Source organism: Mobula birostris, chromosome 10, assembly GCF_030028105.1.
Source record: "Mobula birostris isolate sMobBir1 chromosome 10, sMobBir1.hap1, whole genome shotgun sequence".
NCBI lineage: Eukaryota > Metazoa > Chordata > Chondrichthyes > Myliobatiformes > Myliobatidae > Mobula > Mobula birostris.
The window spans coordinates 16,105,561-16,130,775 of record NC_092379.1 but is presented as its reverse complement, the minus strand read 5'-3'; the positions used below and the strand labels follow the sequence as shown (position 1 = coordinate 16,130,775).

Sequence of the window (25,215 nt, the reverse complement as noted above, 5' to 3'; positions counted from 1 at the left end):
CTCATACACCCTCTCATATTATTTAATTCCATGAAAAAGATCTACTGATCATGCCTAAGGACTTCCACTTTGGCTACAATCAGGAATCTGAGTAGAGAATGCACAGCATTTCCATTTGGTATCATTCGCAAATGATGAAAGTAATACATTTCACCAATCACAATTACTGCTTCAGAGTGCATTTTTTGATTGAAAGTTTTGTTTGATTATTTTTGAGAACAGTAATGCAGTTTTGTTAATACCTTTGAAAATAGGTTAATCAGGATATTTCTTTATTTAGCAATACAGTGTGGGGCAGCCCCTTCCACCCCTTCGAGGCACACTGCTCCAGCATCCCACAACCCCAGTTAATCCTAACCTAATCACGGGACAATTTACAATGACCAATTAACCTACTTGGTACATCTTTGGATTGTGGGAGGAAACCAGAGCACCTGGGGAAAACACCCGCGTTCCATGGGGAGGCCGTACAGCAACCCCTCAGAGAATTGCACTGGAATTGAACTCTGAACTCTGGAAAGCCCTGCGCTGTAACGGTGTTACTCTAACCTTGACGCTACCACGACACCCACAACACGTGAGTAACAATTAACTAGATGTTAAAATCACTGAGTTTTAAAATTATGAACAGCTCTGTTTCAAAAAATGTTGGCAAATCTAGGTGATCTAAATGTAATGACAGTTTAGCATACTAAAAGTAGGTGACATCCAAGCTTTATGCATATAGCTAGAGCAAGGTTATCTTCAAATTTTACCCAATGCAATATTGCATGATGATACGAATGAAAATCTGATTTGATTTGGCCACAGCATCTAACAGTGATTCGATGTCTGTAATATACACACAGCTGGGTACCACTGAAGCCAATGTGCAGTTTACAATTTGAAGTTACAAAGTTGAAGTATTATTTATGCTCTAGTCACACTACTTCCAACTTCAGCTGAAAATCATACCGACGTGGTTTTGCCTTCTTCATACAATGTAAGCCTTTACATTCTGCAATAACCCCTGACCTTTCCTTTCAATATTGCATTGTTTGGAGGAGGATAGGTCAGTGGTTCCAATATGAGCAAATCAAAAAGAGGAATCAGGAGCTAAATCTAATCCTAGAAACTGTGGCAGTTCCAGATATGAGTACTACCTGATTACTGTGGCAGCAAAATCTGACATAGCAAAGCATCCGAGAGGCATATTTTGCTGATTATTTTTTATTGAGTGACAATACATTCAAGCTACTGTAAACAAGACTTGCTACTTTGAATAAAAACAATACCTAATTTCATTCAATAATTTAATCTATAATACAATTGTTCATAAATTATCCCTTCTGCTCATCACTCAGCCGTTGCAATTACAAAGCTCCCACACATACCTTTACAAAGAACTTGATCTCCTGTTCATGAGGGGATTTCTCAACTCTTCCACTGCTCACAACAGCCTCTGTGTTGAAGAAGGAAAGCACCATTGGAACATCATTATTTTTCTGATTAAACGCAGGCTCAAATAGCAGTTGTATCCAAATCATATCAAAATGTAGGATTAAAAAACATGTTCTCCATACAGGAATGGAGAATAAATCAGATCACAGACTAATAATTGTCAAACTCTCATTAACAGCTGTTATACTGTCCTTCATACTAGAAAGTCGCTCTAAATATATTTATCTACACTGTTCTTGTCTCCTTCAACCAATGAATCTAATGTACTAGTTAGTAAATCGATGACCCTGAAAGTCTAGCTGAAAAAGCATGAATTAAATTTTTTTAAAGCCTGCTCTTGACACCCATCCAAATCACTGAAATATGATAGCCAGACATGATTCCATAATAGAATACGATAACCACTGTTAACTAGTTATGCAAAAAAATATTTTATGTAATTCCATTTCCTTATAGAATCAAAGTGCTATTTTTTATCTAGTCCCATTACATTACATTTGTTGGAAATTAGATATCACCCAGCTTTGGGGTTAATGGTGTTGTGTTTAGTCTGAAAGCCTCATTAGGAGGCTTCAAACAATAGAATCAATAGAACTCTTGCATGCTTTTATTGTTTGCATGATTTGTGTTTTCTTTTCTCTCTTTTGCTGCACAAATTGGGTGTTGGTCTTTCCTTTTTGCAAGCAACGCACATAAAATGCTGGAAGAGCTCAGCAGGCCAGGCAGCATTTATGAAAAAAAGTACAGTTGACGTTTCGGGCCGAGACCCTTCAGCAGGACTTCCCAGCATCTGCTGATTTTTTGTTGTTTTTTTCTTTTTTATATAAAAAAATGGGTTATTTTGGCTTTCTTGCTTTGTGGCTGCCTGTAAGCAGACAAATCTCAAGGTTGTATAATTTATACAAACTTTGATAATAAATATACTTTGACTCTTTGAACTGAATCATTGGGGTTATTTGGACATTGCTCTTTCAGTAAAATGCTGCAGAGACAATGACCACAGTATCCTGCACTGATGATACAGAGTTGCTGTCATAATGACATTAAAATATTATGAGGGAGACTAAGATAGACAGTAGTAAACTTTTCCTTATGCAGACATGTCTATCACCAGAGTGCATGGATCTAAGTTAAGGGATATTTAGAGAGGATAGAAGAACTTTTTTCCACCCGGAGGATGGTTGGAATTTTGGTGTACTGCCTGAGAGGCTGATGGAGACACAATGCTTAATAATCTTGACTTCAAGGGAAAATTTCCTCTCTGGCTGTTGTAAGATCTATGATCCTCATGTGTGGGATGAAAACTGACCATCAGAGTGTACACTTCTCAACTTAGCATTTGTTAGTGAATATTAAAGTAAATATAGTAGTTTCACAACTTGTACCTATGTGCAAAACAAACTCTTGAGCTATGTCCAACCACTGCAACAATTTCTTCAGAAAACCATAGGCAAATCTCTTCTCGATTGAGGATGTGTCTAATTCCATATCCTTCATTCCTCTATAAAAGATTAAAAACAATTCCTATTTTACATACATTATAAGTATTAACTGTTGATACCTTAAAAGTGTTTCAAGTACAATGAGTATTTTTGTCTCCAAAGTGAGACTATCTTTTGAGACTGGCCTCTCTTCATGAGCAAGTCAAAATGCCCTTTGATCTGGTGGCAATGAATAGGTTAATCCAATAGTTATAGAAACAGAATTGTGACAGCATAGTTTAGTACCAGTTCTTCCACACATGTCCTTAGCATGGCAGTTCAATTCATTCCCTAACTGTTTTCAAAACTTCCCCTGGACAGAATTTTGGCTAACTGGCATGTAATTCCTTGCTTTCTGTCTTCCTCTTTGAATAAAGGGGTTATATTTGCTATAATTCCAATCTAACAGAACCTTCCCAGAATTAAAGGAACGTGTAAAGTTAAAATCTATGCATCAAACACCTTATCAGCAACTTTATTTGGGACCAAAAGGTGATGTCTATTAGGATCCAGAGACTTGTCAGCCCACAGCCCTAGTCATTAGGAATTTCCTGATTTCCTCCCTCCTTACCCCTAAATTCACAGCTAATTCTGAGATGCTACTTGTATTCTCTATAATGAAGTCTGATGAAAAATTCCTGTTTAAGTTATCCACAGTCTCCCTATTTTACATTATTATTCCATATGACCAGCCCTCTTAATGTTTTGTAAAATTCTTTGGAAACTCTTTCCATATTCCAGGCAAGCTATATTTCTGACTGTTTTTTCCTTCCTCATTAATCAATTTGTCATTTATTGCTGAATTGAGCCAATGAGAGCTGGCCATGGTGACAGTTCCAAGGTGAATTGCTGTTGTCCAGGACAGTTAAATCTGGGACTTTTGCATACCTGCTATAGGTTTGGGGCATATGAAGCGACCAAAGCTGGTGCTTATGTTCCTAACCTGTCACAAGACTCCACATGAAATAAAATGGTCAGCATTGATCGCGCCCCAAGCTCAGTGGTGGTAACTCACTTAACAACCAGCGGAGTATCAGCGTCAATTGCTATGGTGTTGATCCTTGTTTTGGGTGGCACTGTGGTGCAGCTAACAGAACCATTTCCTTAGAGTGTCAGAGACTCAGGTTCAATGGGGTTGAATGGAATTCCCTGCTCACAGAATTTGCACATTCTCCCTGTGACTGTGTGAGTTTCCTTCAAGTACTCCGGTTTCCTCCCAAGTCAGGTTGGCAGGTTAATAGCTTACTGAAATTTGCCCTACTTTGTAGGTAAGAGGTGGAATTTGAGGGTTGCTGATGAGAATGTGGGATTAATAGAGGAGTAGTATAAAAGGCTGGTGATGGTCAGTAGGGATTTGATGGGCTGAAGGGTCTGTTTCCATGCTGCATCTTTCTATAACTATGACTGCTGGTTGCACTTGGCTATGACACTTCATTAAAGTAATACTGTGCACTTCAGCACTCTAGTGACGGTAAACACTCTTTGGAGGAAGTGAAAAGTGATAAGGACTACTTTTGGCTTATCTGCAATACTCTAGAAATTCAACTAGGCACATTGGCACGAGTTGTACTTCAGTGCCAGACCCATTTCTTTTGTCACCTTCTGCACTCTGATTAAACGCCCTCGTTGGGCAGTCTTTCATTGATTCTGTTATAGTTACTGTTCTATAGATTTATTGAGTATGCCTACAACAAATTGACTCTCAGGTTTGAATATAGTGACATATATGTACTTTGATAATAAAATTTACTTTGAACTTCAACTGATGTCCTTTTGAAATACCGGAATGAGTGGGATAATGAATCAGCCTTGAGGGAAATATGGAGCAGACTCAATGGGCCAAATGGCTTAATTCTGCTGCAATGTCTTATGGTCTGATGTAATTCAATTCGTTGTTCTGGGAACTACCTTCATTGATCACTCCTGGGGAAAGAAAAACATGGTTCTGAGCCCAAGTCCAACCCTTTGGGCTCCCATTCTCCTTACATAAATGGCATATAAAAATGTCTCAACAATCACAACAAATTAATGAGCAATTAACTTATAATCATTTGGTTAAATAGCTGCAGCTGGAGGCCTTCCTTCCGCTCTGTATTGGCACTAGCTGAGCGTTGAGCAGCAAAATGACAGCACATTAGTATTAGCAAGTAATGTCAGCTCCAGTCTGTGTGGTACAACTCTGTTAATGTCCAATGCAGTAGGCTGCAGGTCTCATACTACAGTGTGCATGAATGTCAGAAATACTATTTTGAATCTCTTACAGATAAAACAAGTAGTATGCTGCTGATAAAATTTTGTCATTATTGTGTTAATTGTTCTTGCATTCTTACTTTTTACAACCCCTCCTGTCACTGAATGAAAGAAATAGAGTTATACAGCTCAGAAGCAAACCATTCACCCCAACTCCTCCTTATTGACCAATAAGCTTTCCCAGTCTCATTTGACTACATTTCGTCCATATCTTAGGTCTTTCATATCAATGAACCCGCACAAATTGTACCTTTCGCTACCACTTCTACTAACAGCTTGTTGGGTGTCCTGAGTGTGGGGAAAAACTTGCTTCTCTGATCCACGATAAATCATCCCCCCCATCACGTTAAGTGTATTCCCTTAGATTTGCACTCCCCTACCCTGGGAAAAGTATTGTGACCATTCACACTATCTATGTCTCTCACCATTTGGAAATCCCTATAAGGTCAGGCCTCAACCTCTTTCACTCCACGGAAAACAGTCCCAGCCTATTCAGTCTCTCCTTCTAACTCAAGCCCGGGCAACATCCTCATGAAATTTCTCTGCTCTCTCTCCCTCAAGACCAGAGCTACACCCAATATTCCAGGTGAAGTCTTACCTATGTCTTGTACAGCACAACACTTGTACTCAATACCCTGTCTGATGAAGGCAAATGTTCCAAATGTACTCTTCACCACCTTGTCTATCTGTGTCACCACTTTCAGGGAACTATGTACTTATAACCCCAGGTCTTTCTGTTGTACAACACATCCCTGGGTCATGCCATTCACTATCTACATCCTCTCCTCAGTTAACTTCCCAGTATGTATCACTTCATAGATCTGTCAATCCTACATCCTGTTGCAACCTTAGACAGCGTTCTTCTCTGTCCATCACACCACCAATTTTAGTATCATCCGCAAAGTTACTAATCAGGCCATCGACACTCAGTGGCCATCTTATTAAGTACAGGATTGAAACCAGAGTAGTCTTCTACTGCTGTTGCCCATTCACTTCAAGGTTCGATATGTTGTGCGTTCAGAGATGTTCTTCTGCACACCACTGTTGTAACGCATGGTTACTTGAGTTGCTGTCACCTTCCTGTCAGCTTGAAACAGTCTGACCATTCTCCTCTGATTTCCCTCATCAACAAGGCATTTCTGTCCACAAAATTGCCGCTCACTGGGTGGTTTTAGTTTTCCGCACCAACCTCTGTAAACTCAGGAGACTGCTGTGCATGAATATCCCAATAGATTAGAAGTTTCTGAGACACTTAAACCACCGTGTCTGGCACCATCAATCAGTCCACGGTCATAGTCACTTGGATCACATTTTTTCCTCATTCTGATGTTTGGTCTGAATAACAACTGAACCTCTTGACAAGTCTGCATGATTTTATGCACTGAGTTGCTACCACACGACTGGCTGATTAGATATTTGTATTAGCGAGCAGGTGTACCTAATAAAGTGGCCTCTGAGTGTCCATTCTATCCAATAATCAATATATATGACAAAGAGGGTACCTAGCACCAAACCCAGTCGCCACTGGTCATAGACCTCAAATCTGAAAACAAATTCACCTCTACCACCCTGCCATTAAATTTAATCTGTATCCAATGACTAGCTCAGTCTGGATCCCATGTGATCTTATTTTCTGGACCAGCTTACTCTGTGGGATCTTGTCAAAGCCCTCGTTAGGGTCCATGTAGACAACAAACAATGTGCTGGAGGAACTCAGTGGACTGAGTGGCACCTGTGGGTTGAAAGGAATTGTTAATGTTTCATATTGAATAGTTTTGACTCATTTCCCCCCCATAGATGCTGCTCAGCCCACTGAGTTCCTCCAGCAGGTGGCTTGTTGGTCCTGACTCCAGCATCTGTAGTCTCCTGTGTCTCCATGTAAGTAATATCTATTGTTTCGGCCCTGATCATCCCCATTGGTTGCCTGCGCAATAAATGCAATTAAATTCGAGAGTCATGATTTCCCACAGATCAAGTCATGTTGCCTATTCCTAATTAATAACTCATTTGTACATTATTAGAACCTTTAAATATGGATATAGCAAGTAAATAATGCTTAAAGTGACCTTGTTACAGCGTATCCATGCATCTGCAGGAATCTGAGCAATTCATGAGCCTTCTCCCTGTCCCGAGCTTTTTCTTTAGCAGTCAGTGTATCGTATGGTACCAAAAGTGGATGAGTTCCACCACCTAATTTAAAACATGAAAGGCAGATATCGAAAGGAGAAAATGTGAGATATAAAATAACAAGGTGGACAAACAGAAGTCAAGGCAAATATCTGAAAAACAGGTTCTAAGATATTGTAGATCAAATTAATTATAGGAGCGGCAAGTAGTTAAGACTAAGGGTGAGGGAAGAGAAGTGAAAAGGGTAAATATTGGTCTTTGTTTCCTTAAGTTTACTTACTTACTGCCCTTTACACAGCTGGGGTTTAGGACTGCAATGAAGGTCCTCCATCTCTGTTTGTCCATACCTGTGATGGTATGTAGAAGGGTTCTTCATTCTTGTTTCCATAACAATTCTTTTTGAACAGTCAGGGTTGTTAGCTGGGAGGACCGGTGGATCGCTCTTAGTCTGGCCTTTACCCTTTCACCTGTTTGGCATGGGTGACCCTACCAAGAGCCAAAGCACTAGGCCCCGACTCTAGCTAACATAGCTCCCCAGATCATTGAGACACGCAAGCCTCCAAACCCCACTACAAGCTGTGATCCTCGTGGAGGAGTTTCCTTAAGCACAGAGCCAATATTTTTAACAAGTGTGTCTGGATTCCTGCTTCCAAACCTCCCTCCCATTCATATCAGCTGAAGTTATTGTGGATGACTTGAATTCTCATGTAATCAAGTTTCTTAGCATTCTTATTATTGAAATCATGTACTGAGAAAAACTCGAGCCGGAAAAAACTACCTGGAATGGATTTTTGTTTAAAACACCATGTGTAAAAAGGAGTTGGAAAACAGTTACAAAAGGATACATGGAATGTAAGAAAACAATGGAAAAGAGAAAAATAAATGAGGATCACGCAAAAAATGCTGGAGGAACTCAGCAGGTCAGGCAGCGCCTATGGAAATTAATAGATAGTTGACATTTGGGGCCAAGATCCTTCTTCAGGACGCGGGGGGGGGGGGGGTGCGGGAATGATGGCAGAATTAAAAGATGGGGGGAGAGGAAGGAGGTTAGCTAGAAGGTGATAGGCTAAGCCAGGTGGGTGGGAAAGGTCAAGGGCTGGAGAAGAGGGAATCTGATCAGGGAAGAGAGTGGACCAAAGGGGAAAGGGAAGGAGGAGGTGATAGGCGGGTGAAAAGAGGTAAAAGTTAGAGTGGGGAATGGGGGGTGGGGTGGGGAATTTATTTACCAGAAGGAGAAATCAATACTGTATTCATGCTATCAGGTTGGAGGCTACCCAGAAGGAATATAAGGTGTTGCTTCTCCAACCTGAGGGTGGCCTCACCTTGGCAGTAGAGAAGGCCATAAATAAGGATGACATAAGGATTAAAAACAATAAGGCATGAATATGTGAAAGGAAATTTTAAGCAGTGTAACATATATATAATCAACGAGAAACACACACTGAGGATTAGACAAAGATAATGAGAGAAACCCAATGAGAAAGGATAAAGGGAATCAAGGAGATAAAAGCAGTAAGAAAGTGTATTAAAGAGTGCAGTCACCAGCATGTCGCCAGAGAGAACCCTGTAAAAACATGAATGCCTATACTTCAGGGTTATGTCAGCTATCTGCTGCTGTGGGTTGGTGAAGAAATTAAAAGTTGATGAAGTTTCCTCTCCCAGAGTATGGAGTTTGAATGACCTCACCAAGACAACAGTGTGCAATAAACCTGAGATGTGACAGTGATTAGCAGAAGCAGTCTGGAACGATTCTGAGTTTGGGAAGTTGTGAGTGACTGTCACGAAGCTAGTTAATGTTGCCCATATGAAACTGTATTTGAGAGCTGCTGCTGGTCTCAGTTATCAGCATTGGAGTTCTGACAGTACTGTTTCAAGAAAACAGGGTTAGTAAAATTTGCTTGTCCTTTGAGTGAATAAGAATTATTACAACCAGAGGGATGTTAAGTCTTACTGGAAGTGAATGTTACCTCTTGAACTACTGCTGATATTACTTGGAAGAGTTTTATACTAGACTAGGGGTTCCCAGCCTTTTTTTAAATGTCTTGGGTCCCTACCATTAACTGAGGGGTCTGTGGACCCCAGTTTGGGAACCCCTGTACTGGACAAGGTGCTGTGAGGGCAACAGTCGAATTTTACCATGGGCATTAAATTTGTGCAATATTGTTTTACTTCAGGTCAGATCAACTTTGAACTGTATAGCAACATGTGGGGGTTGGAGTTGAGCTGAAGGTTTTCTCAGCCTTTATGTATGATAAGGTCTTGAACCTTAAGATAAAGTCTTGAACATAACGTGGAAGATACCGCATAATGCAAATATCTTATTAAACAGAAACAAAACCACATTGATGCTGCTGTGATAGAAGATGCACCATCTATGAAAGCTATTTTAATACATTGTGGTACACGACTGATAACATAATCAAACCTTTGGCCTGTAGTTCCAGCTTCTTCTTACGACCCCAAGTGTTGTGGTAGTTTTCAGCAAGTTGCTCCGCCATTGACTGAAAAATACAGGGTGCATTTAGGTAACAGACAAAATTTAACATTTTAAAGAAATGAGATGAGCCATTATGTCTGCTTAACCAGACTTTAGAAAGGATAATAGTGAAGAATGTGGAAAACTGAATACTGTACAGAATTCCTACATTTGTCAAACTTCAACAACATGACGTAATCAAACATAACTAAACACTTTTTTGTACTGATTTCTCACTTTCAAGGACTCTTCATCTTGATATTTATCGCTTATTTATTTATTATTAATATTGTTATTTTATTTTTTCTCAGCTCAAGTTGGCAAATCCTGAGGTATGGGTATAGCCAGGCATGCTCATTTCTCAGTTGCTAGGAACTTTTGGACTATTCTATTAGTGTTTAGAAAACACTAGTATTGTGGCTTTCTGGAGATTTACATAAATATTATTGTGTAGGCCTAATTGCTTAATGCTATTGTGTAGTGACTTTGGGATAGTACTAATTGTAGATATTTCTACTGGGACAATGTATACCCTGCTCACGTTCCAATTTCCCCTATTAATTCAGCATATTTCTGGTGTTTTTCACTTATTGATTTCTGTATGTTATGTATGTTTGGAATGGCTATATTTATTAATTAGGTCCTTCTTGTTTGTTTATCCTCAAATATTATATCCTGACAGTTACTATGGATTGTCCTGTTTGTAATAGTGGATCTGTCGTAATGGGCGGCGAAATCTGAGCCCAAAGCAAGTCGCTGGGCAGCGTGGTCTAGGCCCGGAGCCATTCACAATAGCTGGGTCCTAGTGCTAGGTACGATTCGCTGTTTAAACAATTTAAACGCTGGCCCAGATCGGAGGCGAAAGCTGATTTCGCCCGCTCTCCGCGCTGCTCACTCCTCTTTCCAGGGTGCCAGAGTTTCTTGCTGTTCGTTGTTTCAGTTTAGATGCTGGCCCAGATAGACTAAAAGGACAGAGTATTGGGATCTAAGGCGAGAGCCGACTTCGCTCACTCTTCACAATGGTCACTCCTCTCTCCATGGCTCTGAGGCAATGAAGACTGCCCCAGCTGCTGTGCTCTGTGCCTGTTAATATGAATGAACTGATAAATGAGGCTTTGGGTGCTCTGGGGTTCGGACTGGAGGACACAGTTTGGTTCGGAATGCTGTTCTCAGGGTTGTATATGGTGATATTTATGTACTTTGATAATAAATTTACTCTGAGTTTTGAACTTGAGCTTTATTCGTGCATGTGGATAATCTACTCAGCCACATCAGCCAAGGCTCAGCAAGCACCTCTCTTGCTTCTGTCAGAGGCTGCAAATCAAGCTTTAAACAACCTGAAGCAAATTCTTAAAGACCTTGGGGTACAAATAATTTGGCATAAGTTACGACAGCCCATTAACTTGCACCATCATCTTATAACTGTATTTGACACAATTTGCAGCCGAGTTTGCAATTTTGCCCAAGCTCTCTGCGATCAATAAAAATGCCAGCTTCTGAATAGTTAAAAAGTAAACTGGTTGGTTACATTCTACTAAAAATAAGGAATTAGTAAGCAGGAACAAGCCGGCCTGTGTACCTGCAATTCGCGAGACAAGGTCATGTTCAATAGTTCAGGTGGCTGTGGATTGTAACCATGACTGGGGTCATAGACCACCTGCAAGAGAAATTAGTGAACAGTAAAGCAGAATCCAAAAAGATAATGACTAACAGCATAGTAAGACTAAAACCCTACTGAACTTATTCAATCAAAGGTGCTGTTTGACTACGAGGGTGGGAGAATTGTTTGTGATGTGGGTTCCTTCCACTACTTCCACATGGCCTCCTCATGTTTCCAACAATCAAATTCAAGATACTCAGTGCCTTCCTGAGTGCTCCTATTCCATTTTAAGGGTCATGGAGTTACACGGCACAGAAAAACACCTTTCAGCCAATGAGTCTATGAAAATCACCAAGTATCCATTGATATCAATCTCATTTTTTCTTTACACTTGGTCTATAGCTTTCTATGCCATGACGATTTAAGTGTTCATGAGACGCTTCCTAAATGCTATGAGAGTCCCTGCCTTCACCAGCCACTAGATTTCGAACAGCCCTGGGTGCCAAACGTTCTTCCACAAGCCTTATGTAAACCTCCTTCTCTTTGTCTCCTAAATCTTTCTTTCCAAATCTTTTTATTGTTATATTATACAGAAAAAATAATGAGTACGTTGAAGTAACAACACTTACAATGTCTCAAAAAAGACATTATCTTAAAGATTGAAAAAAAATTTTGTGATAACAAAAAAAACCTACTAAGCAGAAAAGTGAGAAAAAAAAAAGAACCCATTAGGTGTACAACCCCGAAGTAATGTGTCATACAAAAAGCTTCTAAAAATAAACATCAAACCGCCAGCAAGAAAAGACAATATACTAAAAAATTTACAATTAGATTGTGGAAAAATTATATCAATTAGCTCAAATGATAATAACGAGCAAATGAGCCCCATCTTTTCTCAAAATCAAATAAAGGTTCAAATGTTTGACTTCTAATTTTCTCCGAACTAAAACATAGTGAGAGAACCATTGTGACAAAGTGGGAGCTGATGTATCCTTCCACTTCAACAAAATGGCCCTCCCAGCTATCAATGTAACAAATGCAATAACATGTTGGTCAGACACAGAAATACCATGAATATTTTGAGGAATTATTCCAAAAAGCATAGTTAATGTCTCCTAAATCTGTGAACAAATGTTTGTCACCTTTGTTCGGGGGGGGGGGGGAAGTGTCTTACTATCTATGTCCATCATAATTTTGTATGTCTCTGTCAGGCTGCCTTTCAGCCTCCTCCACTTCAAGGAAAATAAACCCAGCCTGGCCATAATTGAAATGCTCCACCCCAGGTGATATCTTTGTGAAACAGCTCTGTACCCTTTCCAGTACAAATAAGATCCTTCCTGTCATGTAGCCACCAGAAATCACACACTTCTCCATCACCACTATTTCATACAATTCCCAGCTCTTATGTTATATACCTTGTCTACTAAAGATACACTAGCTGCAGATATGGGCAGAGAAATGGCAGATGGAGTTTAACCCAGATAAATGTGAGGTGTTGCACCTCGGTAGGGCAAATACAAGGTGTCTGTACACTGTTAAGGGCATGATCGTTAACAGTGTTACTGAGTAGAGAGATCTTGGGATCCAAGTTCACAGCTCCTTGAAAATGGCTACACAGGTCGATGGAGTGGTTAAAAAGGCTTATGGAATGCTTGTTTTTATTAGTCGAGGCATTGAGTTCAAAAGTCAAGAGGTTATGTTGCAACTTCATAAAACTCTGGTTAGACCACATCTGGACTATTGTGTACAGTTCTGGTCATCCCACCATAACAAGGATGTTGAGGCCTTGAAGAGGATGCAGGGGAGGTTTACCAGGATGCTTCTGGTTTAGAGGGTATGTACTGTCATGAGAAGCTGGATAAACTTAGGTTGTTTTCTCTGGAGTGCCAGAGGCTGAGGGAGGATCTGTTAGAGGATTACAAGATTATGAGAGCCACAGATAGAGTAGACATGGAGTATCTGCTTCCCAGGATTGAAATGTCGAATACCAAAGAGCATGCATTGAAGGTGAGAGGGGGTAGGTTCAGGAGGGGGGAGGGGTGTGAGGGGTACATTTTTTACTCAGAGAATGGTGGATGCCTGGAATGTGCTGCCTGGTATGGTGGTGGAGGCAAATACATTAGAGGCTTTTAAGAGGTATTTGGATAGGCACATTGATGTAAGGAAGATGAGTGATGTGGGCATGGTGTAGGTAGGAGGAATTAGTGTTTGGTGTTTTTGATTTGCCTTTTAGCTGGTTTGGCACAACATTGTGGGCCGAATGGCCTGTTTCTGTGCTGTACTCTTCTATGTTCTATCAATCCTGCCAAAGGACTTGGGGGATTTTGTGCAGACTGTGTGAGTGATATTTCTCCACTGCTATAGATTATCCATATCTTTGAAGCACAAAGGGTCACTGCTGTTCTGCGCATCTTGGGCTTGCGGCATCGACCTTTGAACATTTTATTCCTCAGTTAGCCAAAGGGAATTCTGGTGCCCTGGAGTTCTGAAGGCACACTTTGCATTTAAAATGTACTTTCATGTGTATTTCAAGACAATAGAACTTGTCCTAGATGTTGGGATTAGGTTATGCTGTACACCTTTTTCCAATTTGTACAAGCACAAAAGGCTGAATGACCTCTTTATTGAAAGTTTTCTGTAATATTATGAAAGAACGTAGGAAAGAAGTTCACTGAAGCATATACACTACAAACTGTGAGGTTAAGTACTACTGCAAACTGAGCCATATCAAATTCAGACCATTTTAACTGAAGTCATATCAAATATCCAATATCTCATCAGACCGTTTTAACTGAATAAAATGTTAGTTACAAAGTACACTTACCTGGGCAGATTGTGAAATCTTGCGAGCCTTCTTCTCTCCTTTCTCACTTTTGTCCACCCCCTCAACAGCTTTTTCAATTGTCCACTCCCAAGCAATCATAGCCTTCAGGGATTCTTTGATTGGCCATCTATAGATTTCTCGGTCCTGGAAACAAGGTAATTGTTTAAAAGTTGCAGCCCAGAAACTTACTAAGGTTAAAGTTAATCAACAAAGGCACTTATTATGGGTGTTTATACTGGTGAAGGCATTTACATGATCAGAGGTCAATTGAGTAAGTTTTATACCTTTTCAGAGAATGTTTTGTATGGCCTCAACCAAGGGTGAGTTCGGGCCTCTTCATCGTTAATTTCACCGTAACTCCAGTTGTTTTGAATCTAATTAAAAAAAAATACATTGGGTTTATAGTGCAGAATTGATTGCAGATTCTGACACACACAGTGTGATCTTCATCTTGCAATACATCCAGGAGAAATACAGGGAGAAGCTCCATCCAACACCAGCAGATGGCTGAAACCTGTTGGATTCCAGCTGCGAGGGACTAGAGCTACAAATGCCTGCAACAATTAATTTCCATTTTATATCTCTGAGGTACATTATCCACATTTAAAAGACACTTGTACAGTACAAAGTTGGAAAAGGTTACTGTTAGAGACAGAGAAATACATGGACAACTTGGTTGGCATGGACGAGTCTGACTTAAGGGCTTCTTCATTACACTGTGACTCAATGACTGACAATTTTTTTCAGTTCTTGTTGCTGCAATATTGCACCTTACCTCCTACAAACTTCTCGCTGGGGTGGAACTCATCTGGAACTGATGGAAAACTAGTCAACCTTTATACCTCTCTTCCACAGGCAATACTATCCCAATCTCAGAAGTCAAGCTGGCAGCAAGGCACGCATGCCTAGTTGTGCCTGTGGCTATAGTGGTGGAGCAATGGAACTGGAGACGTTCCAGCAAATGCTGAGTGAGTGATGTGAGAGGGGATCAGGACTTTCCAAAATTGGTGCTAGGTCATGGGGTTGTAGTTAGATAAAGTGAGTGGAGAAGACATAGGAAATGTTTTGGCACTGGTCATAATTTGTAAGGACCGGACGCTAGGGTGTCAGAGATTAGCAGAGAATTTGCCTGACCGGTTGTGTTACAGTCGGTGGGGACCTTGGGAGCGGGATAGCACAGGCAAGGATACCATTATTGCACCTATTCTCCAGCAGAACAGGCTGGTTCTGCACTGTGGAAAATATGTTATCCTGAGAGTGTCCAATAATGTCTCCAGTTTAATGTGGTACAAGTTCCTGCAAAGTTCCAAAAAAGGAGGTTATATTAGTCGGGGCATCAAGGGACATGGTGAGATGGCAGGTGTACGGGGTTGAATGGTACCCAGGATCAGCCATGATGAAATAGCGAAGCGGACTCAAAGGGCTAAATGGCCTAATTCTGCTCCTATGTCTTATGGTCTTGTACGGAAATGCCAACATCCCATGTTTCAATGGTGCGGAAATCACATTCAACTACAAGGGTAACTCACGACGGAAAGGATTCCAGCAGAGGTTTTAATGACACATCGTGCTTGTCTTCCAGGAAAATCAGTTTTCAATTGCAAAACACAAACAAAAACAAATACTATGGAATCAAATTTCCATGCACTTAAGATACACACATCAAAGTTGCTGGTGAACGCAGCAGGCCAAAATGATCCACATAACTACTGCTTCATATAGATTAGAGTTTTAATGTTACACAAGCATCTGGTTGAAGACATGACATTCCTATAGTAAAACAAATTAAGAAATTGAAAGCATTTGAAATATCATACCTTCTCAAAAGCCCACTTGTCATGAGTATACTCTGCATATTTGTTGATGATGAAGTCCAATTTTTCAGGAATTATCACACTGTAAAAATCAAATATTATCAAACATTGATTCACATATGCAGATAAATCTACCAGTCCACTCTGTGTAAAAAAAACAACCTTCCTTATCTATTATTTATGGTTAGACTTTGCTACTTTTCGAGACTACCTTGCTTTTAGTGCCTCTTTCATAAATGAGACCATCTCTTGCTCATTTTTAGTTGATACATATTGAGCAATTTCCATTCAACCGTTTTGTAATTATCATTTTAAAATTCTTAAAATAGTTGGCACATACTTGCAAAGCAAAAATAGAGTGGGCAAAACCTTTGTTGAATTGCGATTTTATGATGATCATCTTATTGGAATGCACAGAGCATAACAGCGGAACACAGAACGTAGAACAACAGTGTAGGACAAGCCCTTTGGCCTACTGTCTATGCTGATCATGACCCTAATCTAACCAAGTCCCTTCAGCCTGTACATAGTCCTTATCATTCTGTTCCCAGCCTGCTTGTATGTCTGCATTAAATGCTTCTCAAGGATGTATCTGTTAATGTACCTGTTTTACTACCCCATCTAGCAGCACTTTCTAAGCACCCACCACTTTCTGTAAAAGATTAAAGACCAACTGTACAGAGTACAGGACAGGTACGTTCTAGTACAAAGAAAGCACAAGAATGGCAAGGTATGGAAACCTTGGATCTTGAGAAGATAAATGTAGTGTGTGTAATGTTTAGGAAGCTAAAAATCAAAAAGAGCATTTCAGGATAATAAAGAAGCCAGTAAGGAACTTTAGAAAGGAATTAGGAGAAGCAGGCAAGTAAGATTAAAGAGAATCCCCAGGTACTCTATCAAGAGCAAAAGCATAACTAAGGAGAGGGTAGAACCACTCAAGGAAAAAGGAAGAAAAATGTAGGTAATATCCTAAATGAGTACTTTGTATTGGTATTTACCAAGAAAGATAGGGCATTTCAAGATTATGAAGGAGGTAATGCTGGGTCTCTGAAAGATGGTCCCAGGACTTGATGGGATATATCACAGGTTATTGAGAGAGGTAAGAGATGAGATTGCTGGGGCCTTGACCAATGTCTTCATGTCCTTTCTAGCCACAGCCAAGGTCCTGGAGGACTGCTGAGCTGCTAATGTTATTCCATTATATAAGAGGAAAAGTAAGAACAATCCGAGACACTATAGGCCAGTGAGTCTTACATCAATGACAGGAAAGTTACTGGATTGGATAGAAAAAGGAGAGTTAGTGAATGTTACTTGGATTTTCAGAATGCCTTTGACATGGTCCCACACACACGGCTGCCAAACAGTCTTACTGAAAAGATACCAGCAAGGACAGAGATTGGCTGACTGGCAGAAGGCAGAGTGCCATAAAGGGGGCCCCTTGTGATTGGCTGCTGGTGACCAGTGGTGTTCTGTAGGGGTAAGTGTTGGTGCTGCTTTTTTTCCACATTATATGCACATTTAGACAGAGACGTAATGTAATGATTTTTATTCCTCATGTATGTGAAGGATGTAAGAAATAAAGTCAATTCAATGTCAATGATTTGGATGATGGAATTGATGGCCTTATGGTCAAGTTTGTGGGAGATACAAAGACATATGGAGGGGTAGGTAGTGCTGAGGAAGCAGGAAGTCTGCAGAAGGATTTGGACAGATTAGGAGAACGGGTAAGGAAGTGGCAGATGGAATACAGTGTAGGGAAGTGTAAAAAGAATAAAGGTTTAGGTTGTTTTCTAAACAGCGAATTCAGAAAATACATGACTGCTTTATCAGGTGACTGCACTGATGAAGAGCACCCTTCAATTCCTGCATACCACTGCAGTGCTGCCCACAAACAGACTCAGGGGTTAGGTTGAAACAAACTTGTTACCAGTTGGGAAAGTCAACAAGACACACAAACATGCTGTCCTCCTTTAATTACCACAATAATCTATTATTGAAATATTCAAGTAACAAATTATACAATAAAGCTTTGATAATTCACCATCCAACTGATTGGTAATCCTGATGGTTCAGCAACGAGCTCACCAGGCAATGTTTGCTGGGCTCCCTTCCACTCGATGGGGCTCTGGTTCACTCGTTGATGCCCCGGTTTCCAAGCTCCGTTCTGACTCAGTGTGGTTCTGGTTCCTGCACTCACTTCTGTTTACTGTGGCCTCAATTCTTGTGCTCCCTCCCCTCACCCTCCCTGACCTGACCGCAGTCCTGTTATCTGTGCTCCTTTTCGACTGCCTAGTTAACTATAAAATGAATTAATAAACAAAAAAAGATGTGCTGGGTATTAAAAGAATAACATTCAATAGTCTGGAAAACGTGCTAGCCCAGCATCACCAAAATCTCGAGCGTGTCAGATTATCAGTTTTATTGTGGTTCACCAAACCGTACACTAGAGTCTAAAGTTAAACTGAGAAGATTAGAACAATCTAATCTAACAATGGGGGAGGCACAGTATGGCATGGTGGTTAGCATAACGCCTTACAGTACCAGCGACCCAGGTTCAATTCCCGTCACTGCCTTTAAGGAGCTTGTATGTTCTCCCCTGGTAGTCCGGTTTCCTCCCACAGTCAGACGTACTGGGTTGGTAGGTTAATTGATCATTGTAAATTGTTTTGAGAGTTGGCTAGGATTAAGCTAGACAGCATGGCATGAGGGACCAGAAGGGCATGTTCTGTGCTGTTTGTCAATAAATAAATAAACGAACGATGCATACTTCATAGTATCCACAGGCTTGGGGTCAAAGTTGCCTTCTGCATCCACTGAAGCTTTCTTCTCGACCTTGGAGGAATAGCTGGCATCAACATAATCGGGTGGGAGTGCACCAGCTATTGCACAGAGGCACTGCATGACTGTCTTGAACAAGTCAGAATCATATTTCTGTAAAACATGCAATAAATGTGTTTATATTTCAACATCAGTACAATCACTCAGTATATAACAGCATTCTATAAAACTGTTAACACACATGAGTATTCAGTACTGTTGAGTCCTAGATAAAGCAGATTAAATAGGCTCTCGAGCTCATGGTCAGTTCCCTGAAACATGGTTAAGAGCATAGCTACTTGGGGAAGAACTGATGAAGCAAGCGAGTAGGAGGAAATGACCTTGTGCGAGAGGCAGGAGCTGGCTGCTAAAGGCAGGAACTGGAATATAATCGGGGATACAAGGTGATTGCTGTGAAAGTCTTCATTAACTGCAAAAACTAGCCTTCTTCATCTGATGTGCTCAACCAGTGCCGGTAACAAACTGAGCTCAGTGATTACAGAAAAATTCAACCAGGGCGTTTGTGGCATTTGATCACAGAGAGATTATTAGAAAATTCTTTGTTAGTGGACATAACAGTCATGTACAACTTATAATCCCAACTCAAAAATTAATTGGTATACAGCAGCCCACACTGTAATAATCCAACACAGTGATGATGTTCTTCTTGACGTTCTATTACTGCCATTTTTCACAACATTCCACCAATGGCCAAGTGAGCAAAAATTACTCCTGGGCCAAAGCAGACGTTGAGCTTCATTCCTGGTTGATCTGGTCTCAAATAAGGCAATGATCTATTATGGACCTCAGCAATGCTGATTACTGTGCTTCAAGGATCCTTACTCAAAAGGGTAGGACTGGGCACACTTATGCTTTCCTCTGCACTTGAAATACTTGCTGACTTTCATCATCTGGTAAGCACCTATTCCAAGGCTGAATAAAACACATTATTGGAGCAGGAATATACAGAGATTTTGCTCCCCACATGCACTGTGAAAACTCAAAGCAGAAAATTTCTGGAGAAGAATTTCATTCCCCAGTACAAACACACTTTATCTTGACATAAACTATTTTATTTAGGATGGAAGTGTTGATGTACCAATTCATAAAGATAGTTCAGTTACTTCCATGGTCCTTTCAGTGATCATACCTTCTGAGACACTGACTCAAAGATTCCCCAAAAGAGCTTCCGAGTCAGATGGAGTTCTTCTTCAGAGGTGACACCATAATTTGCCCATCCAGATGGAAGGCAGTAGTATTTCCAACACCTGTCATAGTGGTTGGTTAGTAGCTGCAATGGGAGAAACAGAAGGAACACTTTTAACGGAAGAACATAAGGAATAGGAGCAGCACTAGACCATCTGACCTATCATACCTGCTCTGCTGATCGTGAATGATCTAGCTGTGGACTTAGGTCCTCCTACTTCCTTTTTACCATAATCCCCTACTATGCAAAAATCTATCCAACTGTGTGTTAAATATATCTAACGAGATATATGTTTCCTGGGTAGAGAATGCCACAGAGTCCTACTCTCTGGGAAAAGCAGTTTTGACTCATCTTCTTAAATCCACTCCTCCAAATCTTGAGTGTAGGTTCCCTAAGTTCTAGTCTCACCTACCAGTAGAAATGACTTTCCTACCTCTCTCGTATCAATCCCTTTCATAATTTTATGTTTCTATGAAATTCTCTCTCTTATGAAATCCAGATAGACCCAGGTGACCCAATCTCTCCTCATAGGCTCATTCCCTCAACTCTGGAGTCAACCTGGTGAACTGCCTCTGCACCACCTCTAAAGCCAGCAGTTGTAGATCAACCTCCCTGCTCTTAAATTCAATTCCACTCAAAATGAAGAGCAACGTTCCACCTGCCTTCTTGATAACCTGTTGCATCTGCAAGCCAATCTTTTGCGATTCATGTTCAGTCATCCCCAAGTCCCTCTGCCCAACAGCACGCTGCATTCTTACATCATTTACATAATGATCTGATCTTCTATTTTACCTTCCAAAGTGGACGACTTTGTATTCCATCTGCCAAACCCTTGACCACTCACCTAACCTGGCTATATTTCTCTGCAGACTCTCCACATCCTCTTCAGTTTTTTTTAACAACTCCTTTCAGTGCCATTGAGCTAACTTAGATACGCTATACTTGGCCCCCTCTTCCAAGTCATTAATGTATATTGTGAACAGTTGTGGGCCCAGCACCGACCCCTGCAACACTCTGTTCACCACTGACTGCCAACCAGCGAAACACTCACTTATTCCAACTCTCTTCCTCGATCCATGCTAATACCTTACCCCCCCACCTCTCTGCATCCTTATCTCATGGATAAATGTTTTATACAGCACCTTATCGAAAGCCTTCTGAAAATCCAAGTATACATCATCCACCTGTTCCCCTCTGTCCACTGTGCTCATTATATCCTTAAAGAATTCTAGTAAGCTTGTCAAACAGGACCTGCCTTTTGTGAATCCAAGCTGTATCTGCCTGATGAAACCACTTCTGTTCAGATGTCTTACTATTTCTTTCTTAATGATAGCTTCAAGTTTTCCAGATGACAGACTTTAAACTAATTGGAGGTGCAGTAGATTAAAGCACCCTACAGAAAATCCTGGCAATTCTGGACAATGTTTCTCACCCTCTGCATTCCACCTTGGCTGAACAGAGGAGCACTTTTAGTAATAGACTAAGACAATTGCACTGCTCCAAAGAGTGCTATGTGAGGTCATTGTGACCCTCGGCCATTAGGCTCTATAATGAGTCAACCTATAGCCAGGGAAGTGATGACCCCCTCCTGCTAGACTGTTTGAGGTAACTTATTTTTCATTCTTTCTTACTTCTCTCCAAATATTTGTATAGCTGTGCACTTGTAATGCTACTGTGACACCGTAATTTCCTTTGGGATCAATAAAGTACTTTTCTATCTGTCTAACTGGCCTATAGTTACCTGGCTTTTTGCCTACTTCCTTTTTTTAAAAAAATGGCATGATATTTGCTGTCTTCCAATGCGGTGGGACTTGCCCAGAATCTAAAGAATTCTAATAAGGTATAACAAATGCCTCTACTATAATTTACATTATTTCTTTCAGTCCCTTGACATGCATTCCATCAGGACCAATGGTCTTGTCTATGTTTAGGCCCACTAGTTTGCTTAGCACTATCTCCTTAATAACAGAGATTGTATCAAGGTCCTCACGTCCCATCACATCCATAACATCTTTCTTTAGCTTGTTAGATTAGTCCTCTACCATGAAGACCAACATAAAATAGTTGTTCAAGGCCTCAGCCATTTCTATATTACCAGATATTAATTTCCTCTTCTCATCTTCCAAGGGACCTACATTTGTTTTAGCCTCCCTTTTCTACTTTATGTAATTATAAAAACTTCAACCTTTTTTAATATTTCCTGCTAGTTTACCCTCATAATCTATCTTATCTTTCCTTATTGCTTGCTTAGTGATTCTTGGTTGCTCCTTAAACTTTTCCCAGCTTCCAGTTTCCTTCTACTCATGGCAACTTTGTATGCATAAGATTTCAGTTTGATGACTTCCTTCATTTCCTTAGTGATCTAGCGCTAGCTCTTCCCATCATTACTGTCCTTGCTTTTAACTGGAATATAGTTCTGTTGAATACTTAAAAATCTCTTTGACAGTTTTCCACTATTCCATCATATAGCCTACGTTCCTAATCTAGGATAACTCCTTCCTCAACTCGTTACAGACTCCCTCGTCTGGGCATGATAAACTGGTATTAAATTGAACTATTGTGCCTTCCATTTATAGAAGAAATTCAATCATAGTGACACTCTTTCCAAGAGAATTCCTAATGTTAATTTTCATCTGTCTCATTTTAGAAACCACTTGGCCATGAGATGAGAATTATTGGGATTAATGGAAGATGATATTGTGAATCCAAAGTGGTACTGTATTTTACAACATAATCAATGGACCTTTTCCACAAATATAAGAGCACAACACTAAACGCGCGAGAGTAGCTTCATTTTTTAAAAAGTAGTGGCACAGAATTAATTAATTCAGCTCCCCCTGCTTTCATGTGAGTAGAAATTGGATTGCACCATAAAATGACAGTTGGAACCATGATAAATGAGCAATCTACACTATCTTGAACTGCATTAATTGAACTGAAGTGACTGAGCACACTTCATTCTCATTATTACAGTGTTCAACTAGAGACTATCACACTCTTTTGAAACTGAATTTTTCCTCAGGGTAACACACACAAAATGCTGGAGGAACTCAGCAGGCCAGGCAGCATCTATGGAAAAGAGTGAACAGTTCACCATTTCGGGCCGAGACCCTACTCTTTTCCATAGATTGCTGCCAGGCCTGCTGAGTTCCTCCAGCACTTTGAGTGTGTTGCTTTGGATTTCTAGCATCTGCAGATTTTCTTGTGTTGTTTTTCCTCAGGGGTATCATTTTGACATTTGTTCCCACCAGCAAACCATGGCTGTGCTTGAAATAGAAAATACTAATTGGCTTCAACTACTGGAAGACATTCTTGGGAGAAACTGTGGTGGAACATGCAAAAAAAAAGTGCAGACCCAACATTTCAGGTGTTTTTCATTGTTCAGTGGAAGGTGTGAAAAGGAAGTCTGAGTTTTTCTGTTGCTGACCCCTCAAAAGCCTGTCGTATCTTCTTGGCAAGGTGTTCCTGCAGAGATCAATTCCAACAGAAGTACAATAGGGTCTGGATGAAGTACTGAAAAAAAAATCACCTTGTACACGTGGTGAAGCTCAGTGAACACGTTAATGAATCTCAGTTTCCCAAGAAACAACACTGCACCCAATACACCAAGTATTCATTTAACAAATATCAGACACAACTTTGCACCATTTCCTTACTATACCTTCACAAATAAACCAAAACTCCAAGCCTCACTCCTACATACACCTAGCACCTACATTTTAAATATTTTCATTTACTCCCAACTTACATCATCTTCCAAATATTCAAATTTTGGAGGTATGTGACATTGAAATTTGTCACTTTTTAAACTCTGTTCTTTTTAAGTGGCACCAGTAAGGACATACTGGAAGTCTGTACCAATGTTCTATGATCACTACTAAGTAGAAACTTAATACTTAATTACTAAGTACATTGTAAGGTAGATATTCTGCAGCGAGGATCATAAAAATGCAATCTTACAGTAACTTTGAATCAGCTCCAAAGCAGATTGGGTTTGCAATGGAGTATCATTTCTTGCCTGGACAAGACACGCATTATGGAGTATTTCCACAGTAGCTATAAGCCAAGTTCATGAAAGGTAACAGTGAATGACTATGAACAAGAAATTCTGAGTATAGATGAGCTCTTGCCATGACTAGCAGTGATCTGAATTCTCAGCTAGCAGGCAACTGCAAGAACTTGCTGGCAAAATGAGTATTGTATTCCTGCAGGAAGATAGTTGACCTGTGCTGTACAGAGGCACTAGCACTCCCCTGGTAACATTGAAGTAGGATAGTGGAGAATGTGTGGTGTGACTGAATGGTTCTCTCTTCAACCCTAGTAACCTACAGGAGGATAAATTGCTTGAAAGCTATTCCACCTTCAAAATGCTGGAAACACGAGGCATGCTCATCAACTCGCCTTTGGTTTTACATTATACCTATGACATAAAAGGAGGTTTCAGCCCATGAGTCGATATGCCAGCAACCTGATTAATCCCACTTCTTTCCTTATTTCCCTATATCACTGCTGCTTATTGTCAGACACGTCCAGCAACCCCCTTTTGATTCTTTTTGCCCTTAAGCTACACTAAGGAGTAACTTACAGTAGCCAATGAGTGCACCAACACAAGTTTTGGGTGTGAAATCACGGAGAAAAGCCGCTAACAACGCACAGGGCTGATATCATGAAGCTGTGAAGCAGCACAACCTGTGGCTGTGCCAGAATGCCACCCATTTCACCAGTGAACATCATGGCAAAGTGCCTGGATTTACTCTTGCTGGAGATGATCATACTATACTATGGGTGATATTTGCCATGTTATTCCCATGCAAGAATGGTTTTTGTCTTGCTTGGTATAAAAATAGACTGTCTCATTCTGAGCTATTTATGGCAAATTTACATCTTAACTGAACTGAAAAGAACTCAACTTCCAGGTATTTTAAGAAGGACAGAATCAGAATCAGGTTTAATATCACTGGCATATGTCATGAAATTTGTGAACTTTGTGGCAGCAGTACAATGCAATACATGATAACATAGAAAAAATAATAAAATCAATTACAGTAAGTATGTATTTGTATATTAAATAGTTACATTAAAATAGTGCAAAACCACAAAAAATTGAAAAAAGGGACGTAGTGTTCAGGGGTCAATTTAGAAATCGGATGGCAGAAGGGAAGAAGCTGTTCCTGAATCA

General features: G+C 40.3%; 1 protein-coding gene across 5 annotated transcripts in view; it reads right to left on the bottom strand.

The window, feature by feature from the left end:
- LOC140203840 (ryanodine receptor 1-like) overlaps window positions 1-25,215 on the bottom strand; it is a 575,532-nt gene that overhangs the window by 219,670 nt on the left and 330,647 nt on the right. For all 5 annotated transcript variants that reach the window (XM_072269965.1, XM_072269967.1, XM_072269966.1 and 2 more), the window contains exons 50-59: window positions 19,980-20,120; window positions 18,780-18,943; window positions 16,016-16,094; window positions 14,483-14,572; window positions 14,199-14,342; window positions 11,354-11,431; window positions 9,724-9,799; window positions 7,238-7,361; window positions 2,826-2,941; window positions 1,374-1,441 (exon numbers count right to left, since the gene is read on the bottom strand). In XM_072269965.1, coding sequence (XP_072126066.1) covers window positions 1,374-1,441; window positions 2,826-2,941; window positions 7,238-7,361; window positions 9,724-9,799; window positions 11,354-11,431; window positions 14,199-14,342; window positions 14,483-14,572; window positions 16,016-16,094; window positions 18,780-18,943; window positions 19,980-20,120 — 1,080 coding nt within the window. The remainder of the gene's footprint in view (window positions 1-1,373; window positions 1,442-2,825; window positions 2,942-7,237; window positions 7,362-9,723; window positions 9,800-11,353; window positions 11,432-14,198; window positions 14,343-14,482; window positions 14,573-16,015; window positions 16,095-18,779; window positions 18,944-19,979; window positions 20,121-25,215) is intronic.